General features: G+C 44.3%; 1 protein-coding gene across 1 annotated transcript; it reads right to left on the bottom strand.

The window, feature by feature from the left end:
• Window positions 1-11,648: 11,648 nt before the first annotated feature.
• LOC116408591 (anaphase-promoting complex subunit 4-like) lies at window positions 11,649-13,032 on the bottom strand. The gene is made up of 2 exons (XM_031896197.1): window positions 12,968-13,032; window positions 11,649-11,882 (listed from the first exon to the last, which is right to left on the bottom strand). The coding sequence occupies exons 1-2, from the start codon at window positions 13,004-13,006 to the stop codon at window positions 11,649-11,651; spliced, it is 273 nt and encodes a 90-aa protein (XP_031752057.1). The 5' UTR covers window positions 13,007-13,032.
• Between the last annotated feature and the right edge of the window lie 7,428 nt (window positions 13,033-20,460).

Here is a 20,460-nt window from a genome sequence, read left to right as displayed (position 1 = left end):
GCAAACTTTAACGATGTTACAACAGACAACAAATTGCTGCGGATATTTAAGAAAGGAATTTTATTGTTTCTTTTCTATTTGTAAAGCAGGTACCTAAAGTGACATTAATTAACACTTAAGTTGCGGCGAGGGCAAAATGCATAAAATTCCACCCCACTTGGAACGCAAGTTAAAGTGCTGGTAACTCAAAAGCTGCCAAGTGGTTTCTGTTTCTTACTCTCCTCCCTGGCTGTGGGCAGTATATTTCCCAATACACGTAGGCAGCCCCTTCCCTCTTTATCGTGTGGTGTAGCAGCTCACTTTTCACCACCGCTGTGTAGAGCGGAAACAGAACTAAAGATTTGTTAATGTTTAAAAAATGAAATGACTCATTTACAAAAAGGGGCAAAGATAAATTAAGGGCCATGTTTTGTGCATTTCAGACCTTGCTCCAATGCAATTTGCTCTTAGCTCCCAGACGTGCAACTTTGTGTGCTCCCAGAATGGAGTGTAAGGATTCCTGCCTTTCCCTGTAAGTGGCTCCACCGCCATTAGACGGCGCTAGATACAAAAGGGCTGGTGTGAGTGGGCGACAGTATGGCACTCCCAAGCTAAAGTTGTGTTTGGATGGAGTTCCCCTTTAATCCAGTGCAGATGCCGGAAGTGTTGGGAGCAAGGGCTCCTACTATTGTGCCCTCTTGTCTGCAAGGGAAAATTGATTTTACCTACGACTACAGTTGACTAAAACACACAAAGCCAAAGGCTAAAGGTTACTCCCATAGGCAGTGCTGTAATGCTGCAGTGTAGAAAAGATGGGTCTATCCCTGTACCATACTGCTGCTAAAAAGACAAGCTCCTGGGAAACCCTCCAGACAGACAAGAGCCGAGGCAAAGCCATGTGTGACCCAGCTGCTATGTTACATTTATCTCCTTCCCGTGTGTCGGCTTTAGCCTGAGATAAATTGTCTCTGTTTCCACTTGGTCAGTCAGCAAGAGTTTGCATGTTGCGCCGCTCCAATCAGTCCTCCTGGGCCCCCATTCTAAATGCTAATCAGCTACTGCAAAAAATGCAATTCAGCCCGTTTCCAACCATGTTGCACATTGAAACATTCAAACTGATGAGGCCAAATGCAGATTTTCCCTGCTACGTTGGAAGTCATTTCACAAACAGCCATGTAAATAGCTTTAGAATTGCTATGTAATTCCACTTACACCAGAAAATATGGATGAAGAGCGATAGCGGATCTTGTCTGACATGACAAATTATGAATAGACTTAATCCCTTAACTCTTTGTGGGGCCACTTCTTCTACTACCTATTACTGAATCCGTTATTGGTAAAGTGTCCTATAGACCATAATGTAGGTGGATTTGAGTGAAGGACTAGGAAAGCTAAACCTCTACAAACCAAGCCAACACCAATAAATATTATACATGAAGTTGGCACTGTATTTATCCTGTTGTGTTCCTGGGAGGTATTATATATACTGATAATGCATGTGTCCTATGTTGTGTTCATGGAAGTGTTGTATATAGAATTAGTAATGCGTGCATGCTATAAGGAGTTCTGGGGTTAATATGTAGGAAACTGGCATTGCATTGATGTCGCTATGTTCTCTCTGCCTTGTCATTTGTTCTTGAGTATTAAACACTTGAGATTTGTCTGAATCTAAATACATTGAAGGGTTCAAAAAAGCAAAGTAGAGCTGCAGGGTTGGTGGATAATATTCCTACAGCAGTGTCGAGTGCCATCTTTTGCCTCTTCAGGTCCTCTTCCGAGCATGTACAGTGTCACTGACACTCAAATAATGGTCAAGAAGATCCAAGATCAAGAGCTGCTACAGCTCAGTGTATAAAACTAAACATTTATACACAGCATTTCTAGCTATATTCTTTATATGACTTTTGTTCACCTTTAAAGTGTGCAAAGTTACTGTTGTCCAGCGTTTGTAGCTACCAGAACAGGGCTGTTGGGGACAAATCAGGGTGGGATCTGACATCTGAGTGGACTGTAGGTCTGAGAACAGTAAAGGTGATTGTTCCAATTTGAGAATGTTGGTGCATTCTGATGTAGTTTTTATGGCAGTTTTTATTAGTATATTTTAAGGTTTTGAGGATACGCTGTGCTAGAGATAATGTCAGTAGAGAACACATGCGAATTGGTCTGTGTCAGAAAGCCTGAGGGTGTGATGGACTGACAACAGGTGACTTAAAGTTAAAAAGGAGAGGTGCATCCTTCCTGCCAGGTACAGACAGATCTGCACTTATCCTACCTGGGGGGAGCAGGACTTACGTAGCGCATCTTGTTAGCTTCCCATTGCAGCCTCAGTAGGTTTTCAGCTCAAATCCCCAGGACTCAGGTGAGATTGTTAGAGGTTCTTTTGTAGATAACACTCACCTTCTAGAATGCTTCTATGAATCTAGAACATAGGGCAGTGGCATAACTGCAGAATTCAGCAGAGCTAGCAGAGGGAGATACTGTATAACTTATTTAGTGCTTTCTTAGGCATTACATGGAAAAGTGCAGTATATTTATATAATGGACAGAGACATTTGGCATTAGAAGGGAACAGGATTAGGGCTGTGACAGACGGGGATATGGCATACGCAGCGCGGCAATTTGCCAAAATCGCCAATGTTGCCTAGAGATGAAACTTTGGCCATTTTGGCTCCGCGTATGCCATCCCACTGGCGATTTACATTCTAGCCAGTGGGATGGCATATTGGGGAGATTAGTCACCCGCGACAAGAGAGATTTGTTGCACAGCGACTAATCTCCCCGTCTGCCACGGCCCTTACACAATGGCTTTATGGAAGTAAGGAGCATTTGGGACATCCAGGAGACAGAAAATTTGCCCAAGTATTTGTAGAAATGAATCTCTTGGGGCAATGCAATAAAAGGGGCAAATATGCAACCAGTCTAGCATCCCATATCAGCCAAGTAGATGTTTGCTGTTAAACACGTGATCAGGAAATGCACCCTGCTGATTGGTTGCTTTTGTTTACTAAACTTGGTGCAAACATTGGTACAAATGGCACTTTTATACTAATTGCTTGTTTCCTAAATGCCTGTTGCAGTGTGGTTTATAGTTCAGGTTTTCAATATCTTCTCACTGGAGAAAAGGTGAATCAAGATTGTTCATGAGTCATTCTGACAGAGCCACAGGCTACTAATTGGTGCATTATTTATAAATACACCCATAATATAAAGACTGCATATATATATATTTTGGTCTAAAACAGCAGCCTTGGTGGGAACTTGGCAACCCCCTCAGGCTAGGACAGCTCACTTATTTATCTAACCATACTCAAATACATAAGCCAACCCATGATGAAGATATTATGGGTCATTTGCTATGGCAGAAGTGCAAGAGCACAAAGGGAGCTTGCCCAAGAGATGAACTGCTCAACAAAGTATTGATGAATATAAGGCTTTTTATATTTATTTGTACATTACACAGGATTAGTTCCTGCATGCTGTCTGTAAGATTTGGAAGTTGTTACAACATCAATGTTTAGTCCCTCCTTCCATTTCAAATGATGCAGCTGAACTTCAGCATATAACAATGATGTTTATTCATACCTTTTGAAGGAACAGATTACAGTGATAGGTAAGTTGGGCATTTCTGTGTCGGGTCAGGTTCTTTAACAAATTTTGGCTTGGAAGCCAGAATTCCCCGTTAATAAAACATATTACCATAGGTTATTCTGTCTTATCTATTTATCCTCATATCTGTATTTAAATAACACAAATAAGTTCTTCAACAAGGCAAACAAATCCACAGATCCTCATCAGTGATACCCTAATGTAGCCTTATTATTAGGAAGAATGGTGGAAATGCTGCTCAGTTACAAAGCAGCAACTCCTGAATGAGTATCGCTCATATAATAAAATATATAATATATATTATTATACTGTCAATATATAAATTTTGTTCTTCATTAGCTATTAGCTCATTGAAAAACTTGCAGTGTGGTTCTATGAGTTGAAATGTACAGCAGCTTATGGGTTACCTGACTGGGAATGGAAAGCAATGCTGAATTTAGTTGCAGATGGGTGGCATGTCGTCCCTTAAGTCCTGCCGCCCTAGGCCTAGGCCTTTGTGGCTTTGCTGCACACTCCCCATAGAGTTCTTTTCAAGCCCCCCCCCCCCCCACCGAAACCATCTTCTGCTGCCTATGCTTTACACCAGTTCTGATCCTTGGTTTGTATTGATCACCTATGGCACCCTCCGGTGGGGGAAACAATTGTTGGATGGAAGGTGCCCTTCATGGTCAACCACCAGGCCTGCAATGGTGATGATAGATGCCTATACCTTGTATAGAAGATTAGGGAAGGGGCAGCTTTTATGAAACCTGCTGCTGAAACATCCAGACATGAATAAGTTTATAGGGAATCAGCAATTAGCTGACACTGCAAACCAAATGCTGGTAGGGGGGAGAGGCAAGGGAGACACGAGCGGCGGTGCCGGTAGTGGGGAAAGGCAAGGGGGGGACAAGCGGCGGTGCCGGTAGGGGGGAGAGGCAAGGGGGGACAAGCGGCGGTGCCGGTAGGGGGGAGAGGCAAGGGGGGGACAAGCGGCGGTGCCGGTAGGGGGGAGAGGCAAGGGGGGACAAGCGGCGGTGCCGGTAGGGGGGAGAGGCAAGGGGGGGACAAGCGGCGGTGCCGGTAGGGGGAGAGGCAAGGGGGACAAGCGGCGGTGCTGGTAGGGGGAGAGGCAAGGGGACAAGCGGCGGTGCTGGTAGGGGGGAGAGGCAAGGGGACAGCGGCGGTGCTGGTAGGGGGGAGAGGCAAGGGGGGGACAAGCGGCGGTGCTGGTAGGGGGAGAGGCAAGGGGGGACAAGCGGCGGTGCTGGTAGGGGGGAGAGGCAAGGGGGACAACGGCGGTGCTGGTAGTGGGGAGAGGCAAGGGGGACAAGCGGCGGTGCCGGTAGGGGGGAGAGGCAAGGGGACAAGCGGCGGTGCTGGTAGGGGGGAGAGGCAAGGGGGACAAGCGGCGGTCCTGGTAGGGGGTAGAGGCAAGGGGGGGACAAGCGGCGGTGCCGGTAGGGGAGAGGCAAGGGGACAAGCGGCGGTGCTGGTAGGGGGGAGAGGCAAGGGGGACAAGCGGCGGTGCTGGTAGGGGGGAAAGGCAAGGGGTCACGACTGGCGGTGCTGGTAGGGGGGAGAGGCAAGGGGGATGCAGCTCCAGACAGTTGCTGAGGAGAGAGAGGCACAGTGAACTAAGAAGCCGGCGGTGGCCATGTTAAAGATGGCGGCGCCGTTCACTGAAACAAGTATGTAGAATGTAGCAGTTTATCTCTGTAAATCTTTCATTAGGCAAGCTAGAAATATAGCGTTTTTACACAGCAGTAGTAGTACTATTTAATAGTGTGGTTAATAGATTTTGACTTTCCTTCTCCTTTAAGTGAGCCAGTTGGGATAGCACTCAGTGTCAGGGAAGCAACACAAATGGTTTTGGGCTTCTGCACATTTATAATAAATACAGAGAACTCTGTAACTGTAAGGACTACACCAGACCTATGCATGAACCTATAAACATCCATCCCGTGGCGCACCATTAGTTACTGTACTGCAGCTCCGCTATATAAGTGAGCTAATGAGGGCTTGAGTTCAGCCACCACTAAAGGGACAACAAAACCCTTTATAATAACAAATGCAATGTGCACTTGTGCAAAGTCTGGGAAGATAATAATGCAAGGGATAGCAGACCTGTGGGAGGGATCTGAGGGGAGGCTTTCTTTCCTCTTGATCTTGTTCCAGGAACCCCAAGCCCAGTTGGTGAAACTTCTGTCCTTTATAAATAAAAAAAGTAGCCTAATCTAAGGAAGACATTTTATTGAAATGCAAGTTCTGGTTAGTAAATATGCAAGACCCTACTGTTTGACATAGCAGCATGAGTACAATGAATGCAGTAACAGAAGCAGAAATTCTCTATCAAAGTGCAGTTTATTCAGAACACAACATGTTTGTATCACAGGCCGAGGGTCTTTGTTACCCAATGATTGGTTCAAAAACAATGCTGAGTCAATCTGGACCCTAAAACCCTTAGGCATTGAATGTAAAGCAGCAGCTACGTGAATGTTTTTCTCGTCTCATGGAAGAATGGTGCAGCAGAACAGTACGGTTACTCAATAAAGGTTAGGGGGAATCACAGACAAGAACCCTCTGCAGAACAGTAAATGTTAGGGCTCCCTGGCATTACACAGAGGTAACAATGCCCTATGTTTCCTGAGTGCACGGCAGTACATGTGTTTGTCCAAAGAGATTTCTGGCTCTGGTTCTGCTTCTTTAATAAAATGCCCCAAGTCAATGACTGAACCAAAAATCATTTTCCTGCAGATAAATATTTCAGACGGGATGTGGGGGGGGGGGGGTGCCCAGATGCAGGGTTGCCAGGTTGGCTACTAATTTAAAGCCCCGCCAAGGTACAAATTTGGGCTAGTTTTTGGAGCCTGTTATATAAAACTACAATACCCAGCATGCAATTATTGACAGAAGCTCTCTTTTCTATTGCTCTGTACTGAACCTGAAGCAGCAAAACTACTATAATCTGCATAGACTGGGCACAGAGGGCAGGGAAACAGTCATCCCAGTAACTGGAGAGGGGGGCGCAGGGCATGGATAGTGATAATATGCTTTAAAAAGGCATGTTTTTTAGAATTTTTTTCCATTGTGCATATTGGGCTATTTTTTGGCTACTTTCAAAGTGGCTTTTGGCTGGTTTTGGGCTATTTTAGAACTGACTCTGGCTGGTTTTGGAAAAATAAACCCGTTAACTCTGCCCAGATGGGATCAGAGTAAGATGCAGGCTCCTGAGCTCCGGACCATCGCCCTGCATTTACCCTGAAACAGCAGCGCAACCTCGGCCCCTGGACTCCCTACTGGTGCCCGCATCTCTGCCCTACCTTGCTGCACACAAAGCAACCGGCGATGGGGAAAACAAGCCGTGACACAAAGACCCCAGCAGCAGACCCACATGTCTTTTCCAAGATGGCAACCTTGGCACCCACTGCGGACTGGGAAGCAAGCAGAGGGGGATACGTGCAGCTCACAGGCCCAGAGGGCGAGAACCTACGCTGTACCGTCTTTTGCCCGACAGCCAAAGACTGCCACTCAGGACACAGCATTCTCCAATACAGGGTTCCCCCTCCTACAACAATGTTACCTATTTCAGGGGAAAAAACAAGCTCTTTTGTACTCTCTCTAATCTTTTCAGCTTTACTGCCATTTTCCCCTCCCTCAGCCCTTGTGTACACTTCACCTACACCACATCTCAACAGCACGGATATTAGATGGAGATGGATGTCACATGCAGCAGTCTGAAGACTTCTCTACCCTGGATGGGAACATTAACAACACCAAATGACTGATGTAAAACTTTTATCTTGGAACATCAGGGGACTTGGCAGGTCAATAAAACGGGGCCTAGTACAATTTGGTCTCTTGTTTTATGGCTTAGAATGCTGAAAACCATAGTACAGAACTGGTTATAGCATAAATAGGATAAATTCATATCTATAGGAATGCTTGGAGTTCTGGGACAGTCAATTTAACCTGACGTTTAGCATCAGCATTAAAATAGAAGCAAAGTACAGTACAATTTGATGATGTTGATAAAGGCGCTTGCACCCAAAATGTTCCTTGCACCTTGTGGCAGATGCCAGTGCAGCAGTTCAGCTTGTTTGGGATTTAACGCCGGGCCTTGAGTTACTGCTACCGCTAGAGCTTCCCACAGTGGGTTGTACCAACACGCAGCTGTAGTTCCCACAATGATGCTGTAATTCTGGGGGAATCGCTGCAAATAAATTACAATTGTTCTCCTTTATTTCTCTGCATTCTGTTAGTGTGCACCCTGCTCACACCGGCTCAAGTTATTTTCTGGGTGATGATGTACAGTTGTGCCCGTTGCTGGTCCTTTATTGTGTCTGTGCAGCTTTACCTTCAGTGCCACAGTGTCATACTTTCTGAATGTGCTCATATTTTGTAGGTATTCTCAGTTTTACTGGGAGGAGGCAGTTCTGCCATTATAACATGTTCAACCATCATTTCTTTGGTGGGAGGTAAGAATATTTATTTTATTAAACATTCAAGTGAAAAAGATACTTATTCCCAACTTGCCGGTTCCAGTGGCAAATAAATGTAAAGCTTACTGTCCCTGTTGGGGGACGAAATAACTTTAGTTCTGCCATTACTAGCAGGAGCAGAGTTCAGAGTGACTGCTAGTAACGCTCTGCACTCCTACCCTAATGTTCCAGGCAGCGAAGATGGTTTTCAGAAGTTCCTTCAGGAAGAAGATGGTAAAGGCTGCTCTCTTAGTGACTGACCCTCCATTCGGTGGACTAGTGGAACCTTTGGCTTTTAGCTTCAAAAGATTAAGAGAAGATGGGGAAAACGACTAATCCAGGTAATTTATATTACATGTGCAATTCCTCTGTAATGTAACTGGGGCCAGGGGAATAGCCACCTCTAAGAGTCTGGTCGGTGAAGCTCCGCCCTTCACGTCATGGGCTGCTCTGAGTCCATAAGCCCCCACAATGTTACTTTGCCTGTGCCATGTTGTATACAGGCAGAGACAGACTGTGCAGTTTGCTTCTTTTCTCCTTTGCTGTAGCCAGTAGTGGGAGGAGCCATGTATGATCTGGAGGTGTGGCCACTTGTAAGAAACTCATATCAAAGTAATATTGCCATTGTACATTGTACCTTCAGTTTAAAGGGAATGGAAACTATTTTTTTGTACATTTGTTTTGAAAATTGCATAATACAGGTATTACTTTGCAGGACACAAGTCATCTCTCTCTCTTCTCTGCAGGTTTGGGGCAAATATAAGGGCTTATTCCTACTGACTTTGGCCCTCTTATTTTCATGATAGATGGTTTTTATTTAATTATACCACAATTTTATCAGACACCTCCCTGATGCTGCCAGCCCAAACCCTCTGCTGTAAGCGGATTAGCTCACTACTTAAAGTAATAGCAGGAAAGAACAATGAAGTTTTATGCATAGCAGAGTCCTGTAACACCTACATTCATTAATACTGTTTAAATTTGTCTTGTGTTTGATTACTGTCCTACCTTCAGCCAGGACGGTGACATTGCAATATTTTGGATGGCTCCTGTAGTGGGTAAGTGGAGCCAATTAGCTAGTTGTGTACAGCAACAACAATGGCAGTGGTTAATAGGCTTTATTTTGGCTTTTTGAAACACCTCAGTCCTTGTATAAACAAACTCGGCACAGTTACATTGATACATTCTTTATATACATTCAGAAAATGAGAGCAATTTACCCATATTGTGGATGTTTCCATACTTTTTTGAATCCCGTATCCTTCAGTGTTTCCCAGGCTTCCCTATTGCTGCGTTATCAGGCACTCACTTATTCAGATACCATTTGTTGGTCTCCTGGTTACAAATCTGTAGCTTTACGTAGACTTTACCCTGGTGTTTATATTTTATTGTTGTATTTGAAAACACATTTCTACTTTTAGGTGGATTATAATAACCATGGCCCTGTACAAGCATGGGAAAACTGGAAGGAGACAGTCGCCCGTTCGCATTTTCACAGATATTCCCCCAGACAAAATTGTCCTCCCAGCAATTGAAGTCTATGGTATGGCATCCAGCCAGCTTACATTTCATGTGATCAGATGGACTCTGACGTTTCACACATACACATATTTAAGGGGCTTCACTGCACAGCAAGAAAGGGTGAATGTAATTAACATACATAGAATGAAATCTACAGGTGGCTGCAAAATATAAGGAACATTTCTGTAAATGGAAGCACACTGAAACCAGGTGTCTCTACACAGCTGAGCAAATCTGCACCTGTAGCAACCCATAGCAATCAATAAATAGTAAGGTATTTTCAGACAGCTGCAGGACAATGAGAGCATGAATTTGATGCAGTTTACCCAGTGTCTTTTATAGAAGGTGACGGTTTTAGCAGAAGCTGGTGACAATGGCTGCTTAACTGATCATTCATAAAGAACAAAGTCTGGGCTGTTCAAGTGGAGGCTTATGGACAAGATGTGTCGATATTTGGGATTTTTATACTGCCCACAGACTGGGTAAAGCTTTTAAAGTCTGTCCTTTAAACATGCAGTATCTTTATATTCCTCCTACTATGTGTAAAAAGTTGAATAGCACAGTTCTGTAATATACTGTTTAGGATTGAAGGGTTAGACAAAGGCAGAGTTATCAGAGCTCAGAGCCAATGTGGAGAAAGGGGTATTTTAGACAACAGTTCGACGAATTGACTGTGGGTAACAATGCAGAACATGAACAGGTAATGCCATCAAATACAGCTCACAGAGAGGAACACTATGGCTGTATTGTAGTTTATAGAGAAGTGTGTCAGGTCATGCCGGGGGGTTTGTGAGCCCGGTACTGCTGGAATGAATGCCTCTCCTGTGCCCCTGGTGACACTCGATACACAATCTAATATTGGAGTTTATTTTGGGCAGTTCTGGATATGTTAGTCAGCTAGTGTCCCTAGATCCCCCAGGAGATTGGACCCAGATATGTTCACATTTAAGTGATAGCGCCATTCTGGTGCTTTCATGTAAGGATAGAATTTCAGTTTCTTTGTGTAGCTTGTTATTTATTGTGTCTGTATTATTCTCTGCTTGTATCACTTCAGGTTCTGCTCAGTGTGCGAGAGATTTGTGTGTTCAGGAACAAGCACTGCAATATCTGCAATCGCTGCACCTCTAAGGTCATGAAAATCTAATGGCTCTTTCAGGCAGGGGCCTCATCCCAAATTCGTATTGAAACTCCTAACACTTAAAGCAACAGTAACACCAAAAAATGAAAGTGTATAAAAGTAAGTGTGTTTGCGCCGCATAAATTTATATTAACAAAGCTGCTGTGTAGCCACAGGGGCAGCAATTCAAAGGAGAAAAGGCACAGGCACATAGCAGTTAAACACTATTGTATTCGACAAATTCTTTTGATAGAGGACTCAGTGCAGAATTACTGTAAGTACTTATGGCTGTGTTTACATAGACCTTTCTAATAAAGCTTACTTAGCTCCTTTAAAAACACTTTTCAATCATTTTTTGCTCATTTATAATTGTTTATACCACAGTTTGTGTTTATGCCTTGTAAAGCACTGGGTGCATTTTTGGTGCTATGTAAGTAAAGAAATGCACACTGAACTGCATGGTGACTTGTTTCAATAAAAAGGTTGAGGTGTCACATACGGCAAATTAGTACTAGGGACAGACCAAGTTTTGTAAGCATGTCTCCCTATGGTGGTAAAAACATATCAGACTTAACTGCCGCAGGACTGCTGGAACAGGTGGGGGTTATGCTGTCTCCACTCCGCTTCCCTCTCCTGTCTTGGCCCACCCAGTTTCTCAGTCAATACCCCCTTCTCTATTTCCAACCCAGTATAATTACCCATCTCTCCCCTAATGCACCACTAATCTGACCACTCTGGCCTGCCTTTTGCACACCTCATCTCTCTCTTTCCAGCCATTTTTAGTTTTGTGCTTTCCCTTTTCCTGTGTGCCATGCACTTAGGGGTAATCTAAATCCCAAACCTTTATTTTGTGGGACTAACCCAAACAGTAAAGTTTTGCTCACAGACTTAAAATACTGATTGGCTCAAGGAGTGAGTATAAAAAAAATCATATCAGAATCCAGCTTGCCTGTGTCCTCTTGCGGTCACACAAAGGAACTGGTCCCACCGGAGAGACTGGCCCGGTACCAGGAGTCCAAGCTTTCCTCTGTCACATCAACTGCTTCCGCTGAATTTGTCTGTCCATCATCCGCAGACTGGTTTAATTCCTCCTCTTCCTCTGTCACATCCTGAGAATGCAGAATCTCCTCTTCTTCCTCTTCCCCATCATCTTCTGCGTCCATCTCAAAGACTCGCACATGGCGCAGGTTTGAACTGAGCTGAAGATAGATACAGAAATTAATAACTTTTATACAAAATCTAATTTTTCCCACCAAAGTTAGATTTGTGAATAGGGTAAAAAACCCACCGTTGTTTATTTTACTATAATAAGTGCCTAATATTGGAAGGATGAATGCATATTTATTTTTCCTATACAGTGACATGCCAACACAAATATTGTCTTAAAGGTAGGAAATTTAGTCTATTGCAACCCTGCAGATTTCTTTCACGTATGTGCCGACCCAACAAAATCTGATCTAAACCTCCTATGTAGCTTTTGCCCTTAAACTGCTAATGAGGCATTACAAAACACAGGGACCCCGGCTATAAAAATGAAATTAGTGATTGAGTTCATTGGGGGACATTTCTTGTCCTGTAACTTTATACACTTTCCAATCGTCAGCTGAATCACCCTCACTGGTTTCTGTAGAACAGGAAGAAGCAGTAAAACAATATTAAAGGGATACTGTCATGATTTTTTATGGGGTGCTTTTTTATTTCTAAATTACACTGTTTACATTGCAAATAATTCACTCTACCATTTAAAATGTTATTCTTGAACCAACAAATGTATTTTTTTAGCTGTAACATTGGTTTGCATTGTGCCCGAGTCTGAGCTTTCAGAAGGAGCCAGCGTTACACATTAGAACTGCTTTCAGGTAACCGTATTGTTTCTCCTACTCCCATGTAACTGGAGGAGTCCCAAGCCGGACTTGGATTTCTTACTATTGAGTGCTATTCTGATACCCACTGGGAGCTGCTATCCTTGCTCCCTTCCCATTCTTCTGCTGAATCGGCTGCTGGGGGGGGGGGATATCACTCCAACTTGCAGCGCAGCAGTAAAGTGAGACTGAAGTTTATCAGAAGCACAGGTCACGTGGCTGTGGCACCCTGGGAAATGAAGAATATGGCTAGCCCCATGTGAAATTTCAAAATTAAATATAAATAAAATCTGTGTTTTCGAAAAACAGATTTCCAATGCAGGATTCTGCTGGAGAAGCTCTATTTACTTCAAGTGTTTTGAAAAAAATAAAACGTTGTTATCCCATTACAGTATTCCTTTAACCACTAGAAATATACTCACCACACATGCAACTTTGCGTATGCCAGTCACAGGAGACATAGTGCGCCTTCATGTTCTCTCAGCAGCCGCCCCTGACTCTCCACAAATACAGTGCGTGTTGGGATGTCTTGGTACTGCCTCCTCCAACCTGCACAAAGGGCAAGCAAAAACAGATTAATCACCCCAGCAATTTGTATCATCCTTCAGAGTTCTTTTTAACTTTCTTTGGTTTAACATTTGGTCAGGCAGATCCCAGTGAAGCAGCAGGTACTTCAAGAAATCTCACACAAACGCCCTGTAAAGGATTGCATGGCACACAAATAAACCCAACAGAAAAAATAACAACTGCATGGCACATGAATATGAAAGCTACTAGTACTGTGTTCAGGTGTGTGTTGTGCAGCGTAGCGCTTTTCCAGTGGACTGCACCCACCTTTTTGCTCGTGTCCCAGGGGAAGCCATCTTCTGTTTCTTCATCACTATACAGGGAAGAGAGTGGCAGCTGGAGCCAATACCCTATCCTTCCTTTCCACTTCAGAGTTGTCCCCTTAACACCCACAGTCAGGATATCGTCATCATAGAACCGTGCATCTAAACAGCTGTAGGAGCTAAAGGTTGGAGAGAGTAGAAAGATTACCCCTATGTGCATTATTCAGCAGTAAAGGCAATGGTACTAAACTCTTGTACTGAACTAAACATTTTAATCGAACCCCACAAGTAAATTTGCCTTTCCTTCACCTTTTAAGCCTCCCCATTAGAGCATTCTTGCATGTTTATTAAAAAACTGCTCACCTGGTTTCTGTGTCTTCGGCAGCACTGCTGTTTTAAAAGAGTTTCCAATACTCACAGCTAAAAGTGCATCATTTCTGGACCTGGAAACAGTAAAGGTAATCAGTCTTGCACATCAAATTCCCAAAATTCCAATATCAAGTTCCAGCTGTAAGCATACAAAAGCCAATGAAGCAACCTTGCAGGCACTTGGTACAAGGAAGGCACCTCTTTTGTTGCAAAGACATTCGTATGATTTGCTGCAATGTAAGATACATGTTACTGCCATCGTAGTTCAACACTCAGTTTGGGACAAAAACATTCATTCTGCTGAATTCTATTGGGGAAATCAGAAATGTAATCAGATGATTTTCTCATTGAAATGCTATAAGGAATATAGACTGCTGTTCCCCGTACAAGCAGTTCCTCACACAAAGACAGTTAACTTGCTATTTGCACTTGAGGAAATGTAATGTAATAAAAAGCATGGAGTATGTACCAATTCTAGGGAACCCATAGCAGGCCAATCAACACGCAGCATTCGCTAACTGCATCCACCAGAGGCACCACACTAACAATGCCTGCCATACCCACTTATGCAAGATGAATCAAACATGACAGTCTATGCACCACCATGATCCTTCCAACCTAGCCAATCAGAATAAAGCCATAATAAAGCAATTGCTTCCCATCAAACTGCCATGTCAGTCAAGTGGTTCTATATGAAATGACAGTCAGGTGTGTTGCTACACAAAACACAGAAAGAAACACGCCAAACAAAATTGGGAGCCCTATACTTACCAACTGCCTATGGCACAAGGTGACTATTTCTGTCTCCCAATATAGTATTTTAGAGTTATTAGCCAAAGGAAACAATGACATTTGTCACTGACAAGATGTGGTCATTATGGTGGCCATGTGGATATAAACTATGTGGATACAGGTGATGTAACAGCAAAGGAACATGACTAAGCATAGCTGCATACAGTGGAGTACTGGGTTACACAGTAAAATCATTTTAGGGGCCCACCTAAACTTTACACTTTCAATCCCCCTTTGCGTTTTTGCCCAGTTTAGTGCAAGCCCTATATTTTATAAACCATGTGAGCAGTCAGTACAGTCTATACCCACACACTGTAGGCCTACACAGCTACAAGACCACTTCTACGAATAAAGTAGAGCATATTCACGTTCACATTACTTTTTGCCATCTGATCTCCATGCCAAATATTTAACTTCTTTTCCAGTATTCTCACTGGGGGGTAAACTCCATACTCTCTGAATATTAGCAAGCTGATGGGAGTAGGACCTGAATGGGGGAAAACACCATTAGTTGTTTGAGCTGGCTGCTATCCACATACCATTGCAACACAAATCCAGAACTGAGAAAGTAATAATCTGTTTTCAGAGCAGTGAACAGGGACCAGTAAATCAGTTCTTGCCTTTAGCCAACTATGCACCCAGTACCACTGGTCTAACAGGGCAGAATCATGTAACCCCATGTGCCCACAGAACTGGTGTGACCCACCTAAGTCTCATTAGTGCACAATGTGAGTCCATGGATTCTGAGATGCACTGTTCATGTTATATTCTGCAATTAAGAATAATAGCAAACAGGGGCCCGAGTCCAGTAACTGCCACCGGGGCCCATGGAACCCTAGTTAAGTCACTGGTAATAGCTGGTATAAAAGGGGGAATTACTGTACTGAGCTCCCATAGCCTTTATATGGCTCCGTAACATACGTAATGTGTACAGCCCAAAATATATTCATCATATCCATAAATCTGCAATCTTATGGGCAATACATGGGTAATTATATGGGCAGTAAGTAAATAACAGGAAAGATTCCAGAGCAAACAGGTCTGTACAAGCAAACTGCAGGGCAAAACAGCAAACTGATTAATGGGGGGGGGGGGCTGCCTTATTGCCATGGATATCAGGGTTCAGAAATAAACTTTTTCCCTTTCCCTCCTCCCAGTCCCTCAGTCCCTGCGTCTCCCCTCTGCCCCCAGGGGGATTCCAATAAATGGCAACAAACATGGGCCTGGGGGAGACACAGGCATAAAGCCCCCCACCTTACAATACACACAGTACAATCCAACCAACAACTGTTACTGTCAGTACTTGTGCCATTCCCACCCCCTATACACACACATTACCCGCTCACTGCAGGAAAGGCACTTACTAACTAGCAAACAACTCCTGCTCAATTGCTAGAGATGGGACTACTGAAGGCTCTCAGGGGATGCTGGGAGTTGAAAGTACAACCAGCTGCTGGGGCTGCAGGCCCGGATATAATGAAGGGGCTGTAGGGATCAGGACACATGCACCCCTACATCCCTGCCAATTCCCATACACAGAGCCCCCACATACCATAGGTACCTGCCCCATAACCTACCGTAACCCCGCTAGCACCCATGTTCGAGTCATGTGACCCATTAGTGCCCGGTACCGCAGGGCTTTCCCAGGTGCATGAACACACACTGCCCCGCCCTTCATCCCCCTGTGCCAACTTTGTTATAAGGCAGCGAATGCAGCACAACCCGGACTGGCAGCGCCCCGGCCCTTTCCCCAACTCCACACTGACTCCCCGTTACCTGCGCACCGGGACCCGTCACGGCTCTTCCTCCCCCGTTCTGTCAAGTTTGTCAGCCACAGGCGCAACGTTTACAGCAGAATCTTGTAATGCTCAGCAGCTGCCACTAGAGGGCGCCCGTTCCACAGCAAAGCAAAGGGAAACTTTTTTTCCCACCAATACTTTGTTGAAACACAAAGAGGCGCAAAGCTGACAAAATGACATGAGAGAGGAGCTGGGTTCCCTGTGCGGTGATTGGCTGTGCCCATTGGCCTAATGTCTGACTTACACATTATTATTATTATTATTGTTTAATCAAGTTAATGACTATGTTATTACAAGTGTAAGTTAGCAGTATATTCTCTGGGCTATGAAACAGATTTTCTTTTACTAATATTCCTCACTGTTTATGCCATTACCCTAAAAACTCCTGACTTCCTACAGATAGAGATACCAGCAGTACATACATTGCAACAGGCGATTACGGTTCGGCCAGTGATTATTAGAGAGTGGAGGCTCCGGGCTTAAATCTCCCTTTTAGGAACCCATTAGTTTTATTCAGAGGATTATTGTGCCCCTATTGTATATTATAAGATTATTGGAAGGCGCCAAGTTGTTCCATGGCCATCTAATCGCCACACAGGCCACAGGCATAAGTTAGACAGCTAGTATGGGACCCGAATGACGTCACGTCTGTCACACACGCTTCCGGAAGTGATGTCACGTGCATGAAGCTAAATAATGTCACACCAAATGGATCAAATAATGTCACCGAAATGCTTACTGCACATGCGCGCCTGGAATTCAACCCTGGAACTTTGGGAAGTTTAAAATGAACTTTTTAGTATGATCTAGAGAATGCTATTTTGAGGCAATTTGCAAATTTTTAATTATTTTACTTTTTGTTTAACTGCTCTCCAGTGTGGAATTTCAGGATCTTGTGCTAGGGTCCAATTTAACCTAGTAACTAGGGGAATGATTTAAAAGAGAGACAAGGAATTATGAACATCTATAACATCGTAAAAAATGAAGACCAACTGAAGAGTTGCTAAGAAAGGCCAGTCTATAACATACGACAAATCAACCTGAAGGTGAAACAGCCCTTTAAAATGTTTAGGGGCGCATAGGGTTGCTGTTGATTCTGGGGGAAATACTGATCTGCCTATAATTTTTTATGTTTTTTCTTTTATTATTTCTTTCTTTATTAATACATTGGCCTCAAGCACATATTTACTGGCCAGGGCAATAAAATACCAGCCAGGTGGCAACCCTAGGGGCACATTGTCCTTTATATTCTACAACTGTTAGTTTTTAACTTTTTACAGCAACTTTCAGAGCTTTTACTCTCATGTACAAATCCCAAACACAACTCCCTCCCGTGTCTCTCCAAAGGTCTCACTGTTCTGCTGCTTCTCCATCTGGCACTGAGGACATGGCAGCAGCTTTACTCCAGCACTGCTCTTGTTTCTCTAAAATCTGAAATGCTTGTATTGCCTGACCCACCACCTAACACCCCGGACAACCAAGTAGTTACCCCTGCTAGCCCCCTCCAGCCCTCATACAGAACTCTCAGCCACTGGGATTCCCTTACCCTTACACTGCTCTCACTCTTCCACCCCTGATACCCATTGAGTTGCCTTGACAGAATTTTTGCGTCAAGCTCCCTGCACCTTTATGTTGTGTAACGTGCACAGGGCCGCCATCAGGGTGCACAGGGGTAGAGTCGTCCCGGGCCCGGACGATGTTAACTTTAAAAGGTAGCTCAGGCCCCCTTTAATCAATTCCGGGCCCTGTCATTAGTGGTCAGCGGTGATCCTATTGGGCGCGCCCCGTGCGTACATGCACGTCAGTACGCACGGGGCGCAACCTTATAAAGAGCCTGTCTTCTTTCGGGCACTCAGAAAGTGCCTCGTGTTGTGCAGGAAGGACGTCGCCGGAGGAGTCCGAAAGCCGCCGCTAAAGACGCTGAAGACACCGGAGGAGCCAAACAAGATGCGGGAGGCCCTGCTGGCTACCAGTGTACTGGGGGGTGGGGCTCTGCTGGCTACCAATGTACTAGGGGGGCACTGCTGGCTACCAATGTACTAGGGGGACCCTGCTGGCTACCAATGTACTAGGGGACCCTGCTGGCTACCAAAGTACTAGGGGGCCCTACTGGCTACCAATGTACTAGGGGGACACTGCTGGCTACCAATGTACTAGGGGGCACTGCTGGCTACCAATGTACTAGGGGGCACTGCTGCTACCAATGTACTAGGGGGGGCACTGCTGGCTACCAATGTACTAGGGGGACCTGCTGGCTACCAATGTACTAGGGGGACCCTGCTGGCTACCAATGTACTAGGGGACCCTGCTGGCTACCAATGTACTAGGGGGGCCCTGCTGGCTACCATGTATTGGGGGGCCCTGCTGGCTACCAATGTCTCATGTCTGTGAGTCCTTTTTACTGGTGGGAGAGGGGCCCAGAAAATTTTGTTGTGAGGGGCCCCATGATTTCTGATGGCAGCCCTGAACGTGCATATCTATATATGGGAAGGAGTCTCTCTGTATTGCAGAAATGTAGAAACGTTGTAATTGTACTGGGAGCTGGAGGTCCATGCACTCCCTGACTTCCCTTCCATATACACATAAACCAGGTACATGGTTCTGATTTTAGCGCTGATGGCAATTCTTTTAGAAGAGGCAACTTGCTGAAAAGGGCAGCGCTGTGGAGTTTACTTTATTATTATGTTAGTTATATAGCTCATAATAACACATTCACACAGCACATTTACAGAGATTATACATCATTTCCATCAGTCCCAGCCCCAGTGGAAACTTAAATTCCCTCTGTGTCAGTCTGTGCAAATATATAATGGCTCTTCTGTGTTTCCCTGTTATTGGGAGCTGCACTTGATTCATAAACAAATATATTTATGATCAACCCACATGCAAACTCTAAGCCAGGAATCCAATAGCAACAGACAAATATGGCAACATCATTCCCTTAATTGCTTCTCTCTGACCTCACATTGGCCAATTACTGATGCCAATGTTTCCACACCAGATCCTTATAAATAAACAAATTATATTATTGATAAGCAATATTTTTTATTTGTATTATCATATACATAAAGTGAGCATAACAAAGCAGTTATGTATGAAATGGTTGTGTAACGGACTGTAATATATATAGGAGCCAAAACTGCCAGGGAATAACCTCTTTAAGTGAGGGCAGGAGAGCCCTGCCGACCCCGGTGTTCACCGACGCCCTTTTGGGGCCCCGGGCTTTCTGCGGCGGGGATACACAGGGATCCTACTCACTTTCCAAAATGCGGTTCAGGAGGGATCAGATGGAATCAAAGTCCAACTCAGGCAAAGGTCAGTGGCAGGCAGCAAGAACCGGCCCGCAAAGATGGCGCCCGGACCTCCTTACATGGTGCCTATTAGGGTAGGCAAAGTGGGCAGCGCTTGGCAGGTGGGGTACAGTCTTCTTTCTTCTCAAGGACTACAATCAGTGTTTAGTACAATGTTCAGTACACAATCCATGATCTTCATCGTGGAATAAGATTTCCTTTGGCTGTTGCCACTCCGTCTCACATCTGAAAATTCAAAATCACAAAAAGATTTAACATCTACAGCAATTAAGCTTATTGCATTCATTATAAATACATAAGCAGCCTGATGAATTATTCAATGATATTTTATTATATACTTCATATTTAATACTGCAATTAAACCAGTTGCCCACATGGGGGTGCAAATGGTTGTGCAAAAACTAAAATCTAACGAGATAAGAATGCTCATTACCACCCACAGTGAAGAGCCCAATATTTAGTATGTGTTTGAGTCTTACAGTGCCCCGTACTCTCAGGGAACTCTAACTGGCAGAGAAAGTATTAAACCTTTTTCATACAATTTCCTAATACCCATTTGAGGCAATGGCATTTCCATGTAGCATAGGGAAGAATGCCTCTTGCTGTATCAAATACCCCCACATTACACCCCTCATTCCAACTGTTAGGAATAAACCTACTTTTTCATACCTTGGGGGTGGATAAACATGGAAACCTTCATCAATATCTTCTTCTTTAGATCTCCCACGGTGGCCAACTACAACCTAACCAGGAAGCAAATAAAAGCAATATCTTCTTTAGATCTCCCAAGGTGGGCAACAGCAACCTACTCAGG

Source organism: Xenopus tropicalis, chromosome 2 (genome assembly GCF_000004195.4).
Source record: "Xenopus tropicalis strain Nigerian chromosome 2, UCB_Xtro_10.0, whole genome shotgun sequence".
NCBI lineage: Eukaryota > Metazoa > Chordata > Amphibia > Anura > Pipidae > Xenopus > Xenopus tropicalis.
Note: the sequence above shows the minus strand (reverse complement) of the source record. Positions and strands in the feature narration are given on the sequence as shown.